General features: G+C 39.9%; 1 protein-coding gene across 4 annotated transcripts in view; it reads left to right on the top strand.

Moving 5' to 3' along the window:
• The window catches only part of zgc:158464 (uncharacterized protein LOC791139 homolog), an 89915-nt gene that overhangs the window by 73996 nt on the left and 3497 nt on the right, over positions 1–12422 (top strand). For all 4 annotated transcript variants that reach the window (XM_065953024.1, XM_065953025.1, XM_020648293.3 and 1 more), the window contains 2 exons: positions 4181–4355; positions 4538–4657. In XM_065953024.1, the coding sequence (XP_065809096.1) occupies positions 4181–4355; positions 4538–4657 (295 nt within the window). The remainder of the gene's footprint in view (positions 1–4180; positions 4356–4537; positions 4658–12422) is intronic.

The following is a 12422-nucleotide window of genomic DNA, read 5'->3' on the forward strand; positions in this document are numbered from 1 at the left end:
CAGCGGATGATGGCACACTTCACACGTCAGCCTGGTCATCCTTTCTGATAGGAGCACTGTTAATAGATGAGAATTAATTAGCTGGCTTAATTAGAGAAATTTGCTGAGGACGGGTAGAGGGGGGAAGAGAGTTATTCCAGTTGTTCAGAAGCCTATGTGATGCTGTATTATCCCTTTAATTTTGTTGTTTTTAATACTTATAATTTTTTTATATTTTGGCCCTCACACGCTGTCAATAAAATATCTTTGCATTTTAATTTGTTTTCTTTTTTTTTCTGTTTTCAGATAGTATTTATATGTGCTTAAAACCTGAAAATGGCTTATGTGTAAGCCACACCCTGCAGCTAATTAAAGATAATACAAAACCACCAACACAACCCGAATAACACAGTTCACATATTAATTTGCATACATTATTTTAACAAGAGAAAAAATACTTAACAATGAAACAATGTAAATGCAGGAGATGCTGCCATTTTGTGACAAAAAAGAACATTTGTTAGTCATTTTTATAGACAAACGAAGACATAGTAAGTTTGATTAAAAACCATTTTAACCTATGAAATAACTCCCTGATATTTGATGAAGAACTGACCTGGAGATGTTTTATACCGAGAGGAATAAATAATTTAAATTGTGAGTTATTGGTAAAGTAACATCTGCAAACAGATAAACCCGAGTTAAACAATGCTATTGTCAAAAATAGACAACATCTGCTATGTGAAAAAGTCACTGACTCCATGGCTTTTTTTGTTGTGTATTTCTGTTTTTGGTGCATTAAATTGTTTCTTTTTATGTTTTGGCTTTGTCACAGTGTAATAATAGTGTTATTTAACCCCTATATTTACGTGCGTACCCCCCTCTTTTACACACAACATTTCTTAAAATCCTCTTTTTATTTTCTTTTTTATTGAGCTCTCTCTAGACGAAGCTGCGTATCTGAAGGGGGCAGGTCGTTCAGCAATCACTCACCATCTGACTGACAGTTCAATCTGATACACAGATTCCATTTGCTGCGCTTTACAAGCAACAATACTGATAACACACACACAGATGCCCCTGTGCATTTCACTTCTGTGTGTTTGTGTTTCCGTATGTGTGTGAGAGTGTGTATTCACCCTGTCGTCTGTCTTAAGCTGCCTCTCAAGGCTTTTGTTCTTGTCCGGGCCAATCCTCTCGTCAATCTCCCGATGGCCATGTTACAGAGTGTGTGCTCCAGAGAATGAAAGGGGGAATGAGTTTGGCTCTCTCCCATTGATATTCAATCTTTAAATAGAATTCTGCCATAGCCAATGCAAGTTCAGGTGAGATGGCATTAAAGCAGAATAGTACAAGGATAGCTTTTGTTTAGTTTGGAGGTTATACTCTTCTTTCAGAACGATGCACTCTGTGAGTGGAAAAGTCCGAGCTCTGACAGGGAAGGTTGATAGGGTGAGCTCCTCTGAGTATAGCCTCTCAAGCTTTTCTTGGTGGTGGAAAAAGAAAAGGGTTTAATCAAGGTCAAATGAAAGCACTGATTGTGTTGAATCTGGGGAAGAGTAGAAATTAGTGTGGGTGCTGGAAGAATGGAGAAATTGTAAAAGCTATGACTGCGGACGGCTGAGTGAGCTTTAAGATACACTGAGAGATGGACTGTGTGGAAAAACCAAGATAGAAACATTCATCCTACTGCCACACCAGCACCTTGTGTGTTAAGATATATGGTCATAGAATTTAGGGGAAAATTTAACAATTTGGGATCAGGCTCTGTGATTGATAACCCTTTATTAGGACCATCAGAAACAGCAGAGATAACAGATCGAAGCTGTAACTGCTCCATCTCTCCTCCTTGTTTTCCCCCACCTAGATGAGCAGACATTCCTCCACAGTCAATTTTCCCCTATCTTCTTCGTCCCTGACAAACAAAATCACTGAGGGAAAAAAAGTCGGAGACAGAAGTGGAGTGTATGAGATGGAAAGCTCAAAAGAAAAGGTCAGGCGGAGACGCAGGGGAAGGGCCGGGACATTTTCAAACAGGAAGAGAGGAATTGAAAGCGAAGGAGGGATTGAGGGAGAGCAATTGGCTACGTCTTCATGTTGTGATCTGTCAGCGTTGACAGGGATGAGTGGAGCAAACATGCATCTCCCTTGTCCCCTTGGTCAGTTTCCATGGAAACGCTATTTCTCACCCGTGCCCATATACTGTATGTTGAGCCTAGTGTATTCCCAGCAGTCAGCATGTGGTTCAAATGGACTGTATGAAAAAGTAGAGAACTATAAATGACTTTCATGTAGACTTGAATGCAACACGCAGACATCTTATTTTGGCCGCCTGTAGTCCGAGCATACGACCCTAAAGAAAGTTAAGCTACAGCTATAGTCTTCCTCCAGTCTCAGGTTGGAGCTGCAATTTAACCAGCAGCCATCATGTGACAGTACAATCAGGCTGTCATTTTAGGACTCAGCTGTAGTTCTATAACAAACAGAAGTCAGGAAGGCAAGGATAACAACCATATTTGTCATTTAAAATAATAATTTCCATTAGTTTAGGTTTAGGGGGAACGCATCACTGAGCTCAAGGCCAGCGAGTTCAACCTGGAGTTGACTGGAAGTAAAGGGGAGCCCCTGGTGGTCAAAGCTGAAACTGCAACATTTATGTTCAAACATACTGTGTTCGTTCACAGATAGCACTGGAATTACTCCCATCTTAACTCTTATGAAGTACAACAAAAAGAAATTCAAAAAATGCATCCAAAATTTACTTAAGAAGCATTGTCAGCTAAGTTAAATCTGTGGGGTCTTAAAGCATATGAACGGTTATTTTCCTTATCTGAAGAAGGAGCTCTCACACAGCCCCACTTACAGGCGTCCACAAGCTCAGTTAAATTTGTCGACATGCTGTTGTCTCGTGTAGCCTAAATTGATTGATTAATGTTGTCAGCCCTTCTACTCAGTCTGCTACAGGAGCACTTGGCGAGCTTACAGACTGTAAGGTGTAATATCATCCTCTACCTGGAATTCATTGTCTAGACAGATGTAGACTCTTCCCAACTAACATGTTCACAGGGCCTGTCTCTCGATACACTGACTGCCATGTTAAGAGAAAAGACAGAGATCTGTGAAGATGGAGGTACGTGCGTGCGTGCGTCTCAAACCATGAACTCCTTCCATCAAAGGCTCAACTTTGATTTGTTCTCAAATCTTTAAGCAGACAAAAATCTCAGGCAAAAGCCTGTCATGAAGGTGTTGCAGTTATTGCTCATGAAGCGTGTCAGTGGCTCTAAATCGTTCTTTCCAAAGCCGAGGGTGCTGTGACAGCCATTACAGCGATGGATGGATGAAAAATGTCTAAAACACGCATGTACAAACACGTAGGCGACCACATTGCTCCTTCCCCAAAGAATTCACTTTCACATGTCCTTCTGCACATTATCTTCTCCTCTCATGATAGCTTTTGTAAATAACTAGAAATGTTTTTTCTGCGTGCTGATTGGCTGTGAATTCACCCAGTGACCTCTGCCAGTCATGTCATGGTCACCTCCAGCCCTTTCACACACCATCAAACACATCTCTGTGAGGCTACTAAGGGAGCTTATCGCATCCACAGTAGAGCGTGAGATTTTTGAAAAGCCAATTTAATGTTTAACTCTCAGTACTTGTGCGTGGGATTTGTGTGGGTATACGTGCAAATGATGCATGAGTGAGTGTCGGAGTGGTGAGGAGGATGTTTGTGTGTGTTGTGTGTGTGTTCTCACTGCCGTGTATGTACACAGGTGAAAGGATTGATTTATGCCTCCTCCACTGTGTGTACATGTCCTTCATTTGGATGAGTTACACAGAGTGACACTTTGTGTTTGAGTGTGTGTTTGCTTTTGTGTGTGACTGTGAATACATAAGCACAACCTGCTTTCTGTTCACACACACACACACACACACACACACACACACACACACACACACACACACACACACCTCATTGCTGTTGTAAAGTTAAGTGGAGACTTTATTGGCAATTCATGCCCTAGCATTTTAGAATGTCTACTCTCTGTTAAGCACACCAGCTTTACCAACTTTTAATAACAATATCTGAAATGAAAATGAACACTTTGAACAGGAATGTATCTGTAGAAGCTTTAACTATTTTAAAATATCCATTATTCTTTTACAACATTAAAGCTGTTTCATTTTCCTTTTATTACAGTTCAGTTTGATGGAGTGGAGAAATCTCGCATGTCGCCTACAAAGGACGGTAAAACCCGCCCGCTGCAGCGACACTCCAGTGGCTGTCTGGTCAACACCAAATTGTCTTCACTGGACCACTGCAGCTCTTCTCTCGGGGAGCGTATTGACCCCTCCATGCCCCTAGAGAGCCAGTTGTGAGTCTGGTCTTTGTGTTCCTTTCTTGTGACTCTGTCTTATTTCCAATAATTTATGTTGGCTATTTTGTCTGTTTTGTGCCCACGCAGCTTAGACCATTACTGTTTTCAATTCCTTTTGAAATGTTCTGCTTATTCTCAACATTTCATTGTTGATCCTCTCTTCCTATTGTTCCCTGTAGCTGGTACCATGGAGCGATAAGTCGAACAGATGCTGAATCTCTGCTCAGGCTGTGTAAGGAGGCCAGCTACCTGGTGAGAAACAGCGAGACCAGCAAGAACGACTACTCCCTCTCCCTTAAGTAAGGACAACACTATTTTGTGTTAAATAGGAAGCGACAAACAGTATTATCAGACACACTAGTGCACATGGCAGCTGGGTGAATCATAATTAGAAATGCTCCATAATATTGGCCTGCTTAAAGGTCAGAGCTAAGAAAATCAGGTACATGTTAAAGAGAGCAAAGCATATCGTTCTTTGATTTGAACACAGAATAAGTGTCAAAAATCCTACTGTCTGTACATACACACACATACGCATACTCCAAAAACGTGCAGAGCCGAAAAACTGTAGCACTACACGTGCTTGCTACACAATGTGGGTGAATCTAACATCTGGCTCACAAAGGTCCTTGTCTACCTGTGCCCCGATAGTCTGCTGACTCTGCCTTTCTTCTCACCTCTCAGACCTCTCCCTCCCACCTACATCCTCCCTGTCCCTGTTCCTCCACCTTCCTCTGGTAACCCCTCTGACACTGTCAGCTCCTTGATTTCCTGATGAGCCCACAACACAGTTAATAGTGCCCTTCATCAGTGACCCCTGACCCCTGCTGTGTCCAGCAGAGGGTTCAAAAGAACCACTTTGATTGATGTCACTTGGTAAGGGTTAGCTTAAGCTTGGTGCCCGTAGTACAGTCACGTTCATTATTTTAATGACGGAAAGAAACAGGAGGTAGTTATACGCACATCACTAAGGTGCAGGGCGGTGCAAAATCAGCAGATTTAAGAAGAAGATAAGCCTGCACACAAATGCCACCAAGAGTTTGAATTGATAACGTTGATAACATTCATCTTTGGCGGGTTTGATATGATTTTTACCACCTATGATAGGTCCCAGATGCCAAAACTACATCAAACAAAACCAGAAATGTCTGGTCCTCTAAAAACCAAGACACATTGCATAAATATTCTTACGCCATCAGCTTTCAAGCTAAAGTGTTCTTGTTGACAAGTAGTCTTTTCACATTTTGAACATAAGCAGCCAATTTTTCATTTCAAGGCATACTAACCAGTATGACATGTACAAGAATCTCCTTAACTCCCCGACGACTTTCATATGATATGAAACTTTAATATGTTAAGAGACATTGATTAGCCTTTGTTATTACACACAGCTCCTCTTGCTGGAGGCTGATATATCTTGGCAGGGAAACATAATGCTTTTGCTGCTCCAAATCCCTTCATGCCAATGTAGTTGACTGCCTGTCTAATATTCAGTCTCAGGGAATGATCATGGGCTTATACTTCTGTGACTGCTTCTTTCTTTGTCTCACTGATTCACAAAATGCAGTGCTGCCGCAGTGCTTCACTACAAACTAATAGAACTTGTTGACTACTTAAAGCTGTATATTTAGTAGGGCTGTCAGCATTTACTACTTAATGACAATAATTTAAGGTTTCAAATTAAATCCCGTTTTTCTGTTTTGTTATTTTGTCCCTTTGGGCACATTGTGGATACTCCTCTGCAGTGTCTCCCTGTAGTCACAGTGATGGAAAAAGAGCAACACTGCTGCATCTTTAAATTTCTCGTTTTACTTTAAAAAACTTTTAGAAAGCTCAGCTGATCAGTAAAAAGTCAAACCCACCTTATGACATCGAACATTTCACTTTTTTTTTACTGTTCAGCTATTTTTATTTAGTTTTTTCCTTTTTCTACACTTAAGTTTAACTTCGATCTACCAGAAAAAAATTGGACAATCTTGATTAACTATTGAAATTTTGTAAATCATCTCGATTATAAAATAATTTGATAGCCTTTATATTAAGTCTTTATTTAAGTCTCTTTTGTTATCAGGAATTGACAGTTTCTGAGAAAAAGTAATTGCCACTGGTCTAAAAAGGGATGTTAATGTTAATTGTCTTTTAGACTCTGCTGGCAGAAAATCCTCCCCTAGATGTGAAACAAAAATAATATTTCATGGTTTCATCATAACCACTGGTTATGGTATCACAGGTGATATATAGTTATGTGTGAAAATACATGATTTAATACTGGAGATAAGAATAGAAAGTACAAAGTGGAAAGAGAAAATATTTTCATTTCTCCAAAAGCACACTTGATAGAGGGTGCCAGTAGCCTATTGATCAGTGAACGCAGCTTATTTACAAAGGCTGATGTCCTCAAGGACGGACAGCCTGGGTCTGACCTGTGGCTCCTTCCTCGCATGCCTTTCCACTCTCTCTCTCTCTCCCTGGTTTCTGACTCTATCCCTACATGATGGCATAAAAAGGCCCAAAATACATCTTTGATTAAATAAGGACACATGATGAGGATCCATCTTGTATAGCATAGTTAGTGGCATTTTTACATTTCAGAGATAAATGTTAACTATTAAACAGACATATTATACCTTAAGAAGAAAGTTTTCATGTTGAGAGATTAGTTTGTAGGAACCATGAACGTGTAATCATATTTTGTGTGAAGCTTTGGATAATTAAAACACTTATCTCTCTAATTTGCTGAAAGGAGGATTACCTAAAACTGTGGGCTTAGCCACTGAAATAAAAACGCAGACTGCTAGATAAAGTGAATGAATAAAGTTTTTGGAAAGGGACAGTGGATATTTACTGAAAGTTATGTGGCTGAACTCTTTGGATATCTATTAAACTCAACCAGGCAGAAGAAAGAGCATGATAAGTTATATTCAGATGAAAGGGTATGTATGATAAATACATTATGACATTTTTGTGTATGATAAAAAAAGAATCTCTCCGGGTTTGGTTGAGGAGTAGACTCTCACATCCCAAAGCTGTCCAGCCGACCCTCAATAATGAGCTGCACTCTTAGAGCAGGTGGTAGGGGAGTGAAGACAGTAGAGCTTTTCTCTAACATGAAAAAAGTCAACTCAGTTTTCAAGATATAGGAAAGCTTAACTTACAGTGTGGGTTTCATGCCCAAAATATGTGTGCAAATGAATTCAGACTTCTCGACTATTCCTGTCTCCTTGAGCCACAGGGCAAAAGCAAGTCAATGGATGACACTTTGTGACACTTTTAATCGCTATTTGTCACACTGAGAGGTAAAAAAGGATAGCTATAGCTGTGAATTATGTGACTATTGCTGCAGAAAAAAAAGTATGTAATCTCTACGACTTAGCTATCCCAGCAGAAGTACACTTCCCCTCTCTGTCAAGTGGGAACTCCAGGGCTGGCCTCAAGCTTTTTTTGGGGTCCTAAACAGAATGGGATTCAGGGAGGCACTGGTGGGCCTAAGCATGCCCTTACTTTATGTGTGCCTCAGGCAACCCTCACAGTTGATCCTGTTAGCACTGAAGAGGGCAAACGCCTTGGACTGAAGCATTATTGTCTCAAGTGAAAATCTGAAGTGCACAAGATAGGGGATTGAATCTCATCTGTGGAAGTCTGGACTTCTTCAGCCCCATGAGAGCTGCAGAGGCAAGACTCAGAGGGTTCACAACTCTCAACTTTTGAGTTCACAAAGCTGGAACTCAAAAAAATGTATTATTTATCAACATGGAAAGGGTTTGAAAACAGGTTTATGTCGCTGAGCACACTCACACTCAATTTCTAAATACCATTTTAACAGAAAAGTTGGTGTTTAGAAAGCTTTAACTCTCAAAAAGTCATTAGTTCCTAAAAAAAAAGGCATGTCAGCATGCTTTGGCATTTATACCTTTCTAATGTGAAGAGTTCTACTTCTTAATCTCTGCATCAATACTAATTAATTTCTGCACACATTCAGTTTGTTTTTCTTAGAGTGATGGATTGTACTTGTTGTAATAGAATTGCAACTATTAAGAAGGAAGTGCATGTGATAGCTGAATAGATGACATAGGAACTACTTGCAGATGGAGAAAGTGGCCAAAAGAAACAACATGGAGAATGTCTCTTGAAACATAGTGCCTCTCTCTGTTTTTAAATCCATATTATGTATATTTGTGTGACTGAGCTCCCTGGTGTCACAGAGTTTCACATATATTCCCTTTGGTGTCCATCAATTCAAACCTAGAAAACAGTCAGCAGCCAAATTCATGACGATGACAGGTGTCACCGTACTGCAGTTAGGGTTAACTCTGAGTTCAGCATGCTCACATGAGCTCGTCTCTCCAGCTGCCTCTGAAAATGAGTGAAAACTCAAGGTGAAGATCCTCCATGTCTGAGGTCGCTGAAAAATGTATAAGGCCATGAGGTGGCACGCATGTGTATTGCATTATTGATAAAGACAGACGCTGCTGAGACCTCCAGCCTCCAGAGTCCTCTGTCCTGACAGAAAGCATTTTCTGTCTGTTATGCCCTCCTAACCCTTGTTTTTTTCCTGTTCACCTGCTCCTTTCCTCGCAGCCCTATTTCTCTCCTTGTTTCCCCTCCTAGAGAGAAACCTCTTTTTTTGCATGGAGAGCATATTGTCATCCTGTTTCTCACATCACGAGAGAACACGGCACAGCATTTGTCCCCCCGGCTGAGCAGAGAAATTGTTAGTGAAAAGAAAAAAGAATATCTTTCCAAGAGGATTTGTTTGATACCTGAACACAGACAAAAGGAAACTTAATGGCCAATTGAAAGAACCATAAAGCACCTGCAATTTCTCTTTCAAAGACACATCATGCTTTTATTGTGTCTCTTTGATTATGTTTGGACAGAAAGGTTCCGATTTCCTTCATGTGTTACAGAAAAGACAATGACTATCTCAAACCAAAAGCAATTTTCAAACTCTCTTTTCTTTCCCTTTTTTTTCTTTTGCAGTTTTGTAAGCCAAATAGTTCAGTGTTATTTTATTTAGATGGCAGGCTTTGGTTCTCAAACTTCCTAGTTTGCTTCATTTACTACACCATGCTTTGCATTAGTATAAACATTTTTAGGACCTGGAATTTAACTAGACATTTAACCCCTTAATTAATGATCAAGAGCAGTCCCAAACAAATATTCTGTTGGTAGCAGAAGTCACCCGAAGCTTCTTATATGAGTAATTTATTTTAAAACAGCATGTGATATTTCCCTCTTCCCTCTTTAAGAGCATGAGTTGTCTGTGTTGTTTTATAAAACCCCAATAAAATCAATTTTTCATCAGTGGTTCTTACAGAACATGATATCTGATGTCCTGATGCTTAATAAGGTCATCTCGTCTGTCCAGGATCATTATCTTGGTGCGGATTACTTTTCTTTTCATAACAGTGAGAGCATCATTCATGGAGCAATCCAATATGTCGAAGGTGGAGATAAGCTGTGATTGCTGTCATGCTTTTCCTGCTCTGAGGTCTACGGGGTTCAAATCAAAGTCATAAACCTCAATAAACAGGACAGCAGACCTCCCCGCTGAGATTCATCCTGATTAGACAACAAAAGCCCACAAAAATAGTCTCATATGCATTTTATCAGCAGCCCTGCGGCACTGCTCGCTGGTCTTGCTTCCTGTTTCTACAGGAGTGTAACATGATGAGTTAGCACTGAGCAGACACTGGAGAATCATTAGGGAATCTAAAAATGATGCTATTGATGTGTTTGCCTTTTTAAGTGTGGCACTGTGTAACCTAGCACTGTCTCCCAGCGCTCCACGTGAGGACTCATCAGATGCATTTTGCAGGGAGGATTTTTTAATAAGAGCTCTCCTGGCACCACTCGCAGATTTGGTAGAATTGCAGAGACCTGTGGCGAGGGAAATCCGCCCCTCTCTCCTCAAATCATGATGAATCTGTTAATGACATGCTCAAATTCCAGGGCCCAAGGTGCAGTAATGGAAAAGTCTGATAGTTGTGTTTACTTCAGTGTAATAGCTCAACAAGCCTGCAGCTATTTCACCCCATGTTCGCCTTTAAATAATCTTATCGTTAAAGCATTTAAAATATTTGCCATCATCTTTCTGCATGCTTTCTAATACTTCATAATCCATGAATCAGATTTTTGTTCTAACAATAATTACACTGCTATTTTAGAAAGGATGGTCTCCTGTGTTATAATAAGGCATAATCTCACAGGAAGGATCAACATTTCTCAGTTTAAATGAATTCTTAGTCCTGATGGATGTCCCTAGATTGAACCCTGTACATTCTGAGCTTTCCCCCTCCACTTCAGTGTTATCTCTGTGCCGGCTTCTCAGCGTGCATCAGGGAGAGGACACATCCTCAGGATTTACACATGCAATTACGAGATAAGTAAAGAATGGACTAGCTTTAAGTTAAAGGTGCCTTAAGCCAAGGTCTTGCTCCTGTTCATCACAGATAATGGACATATCCACCATTATGTGCATATATTTAGAGTCTCTGATCTCAGGAGTATGGATTCACTTCATTTTTGTCTTAATTCCTCTACCTGAGTATTCATGAATCTAATAAATAATACATTGATTGTGAACAAATACACTGAAAAGTGGGCATGGTACGGTATGTGATGAAAGAAGTTGACCCCATCAACACTCTGACAACCTTGTCTTCACTGTAAATTATTTATTTGTGCTCATGTTTGTACCTGTCTGAATGATTCCACATATGCTGAGGTCTAATCAACCAAATATTTGAAACAAACAGAAAGGATAAGGTTTCGTGAGTTGCAAAAACTGCAGCACATTAGGTCGATGACAGACCACAATGCCCACTTGCAGCAAATAAGTGCAAAGTACTTTAGCTTACAACATTCATAACTTGTAGCATTAGCCGCTGATTGAAAAAGCTATTAAGTTAATTTATTCGGGTAAAGACAAATAATCATAACAGTATATTTCTAGCAGAATATATGGACCATTAGTTCTGTATCAGTTCTTATGTGAAAGCTTTCAGCAGCATCACTTAAACCCCAAAAAAGGAATTTTGTATTTTAAAGCAGCAGATTACTGGCAAGCTGTAAAATGTATTGATCGAAGGCTCCCAAGATCACACAGGGAGCTTTTAATTTGCTGTGCATTTATTGCTGGTGCTTAAGTGATTTATCCCAGGAGTTCATTAGCCTCATACTTATGCGTTGCATGTGAAATCCAGCACCTTAAGCAACCTGCCTTTTAGTCTTCTCCCCAGACAGAGCCAAAGTTAGCAGAGGTAATCCAGCTTTCAGAAGATTTGTCGCATACTGTAGGGAGCATCTACTGCAGGGGTAAAGACAGAGGAGCTGTCTGGGAAGGGTTATCTGTTTAGTATCCAGTATGTTCTGGCTCCTTGCATACTCTTTACGTTAGTAACTTACCATGATGGCGACATAGCTTCAGGTACGGTAGTGTCAGTAGATTGAGTCAACACTTCTGTCTAGTGTGAAATATTTTGACAATTATGCAGTGGATTGCTGTGAAATTTTATACAGCATGAATTCTTATGATGCCCTCCCATTTTATGTAGCACCAAATGCTAGCCAAAGTTGTATCTAATCCAGCTAAACATCTGTATGATGAGTTGTTGTTTTTTAGATAAATTCATGTTCCCTAGAGGATGTGTTCTTTGGATTTACATAATCCGTTGACTCCCCCCTTGACTGTGTCCATCAGGTCAAAGATGTTTTTTTGGGGTTTTTTTACTATTTGGTTTATGAGCACTTGCAAAATATATGACATTCAAACCACCTCCAGCTTGACTTAGTTGTTAGTTGTTTATAAACCAAAATTAGCAAGCTAACATGCAAAATTAAGAAGGATGACATTGTAAATATTGTACCTTCCAAACATCCACGTTATCACTGTAATTAAAAACATGTATGTTGTTATTATGCTGTGTAGATATGATGCTGGATACATACAGTTTAGATGGCACCCATTAGTTGAGATGAAAATTCCAAAAAGGCTCCTTGTCATTTGAGGTGTTCTGTTGACTTTTCATAATGGTTGTGGGGAAAACGCTTCTTGATTTCCAG

Source organism: Labrus bergylta, chromosome 3 (assembly GCF_963930695.1).
Source record: "Labrus bergylta chromosome 3, fLabBer1.1, whole genome shotgun sequence".
Taxonomy (NCBI): domain Eukaryota; kingdom Metazoa; phylum Chordata; class Actinopteri; order Labriformes; family Labridae; genus Labrus; species Labrus bergylta.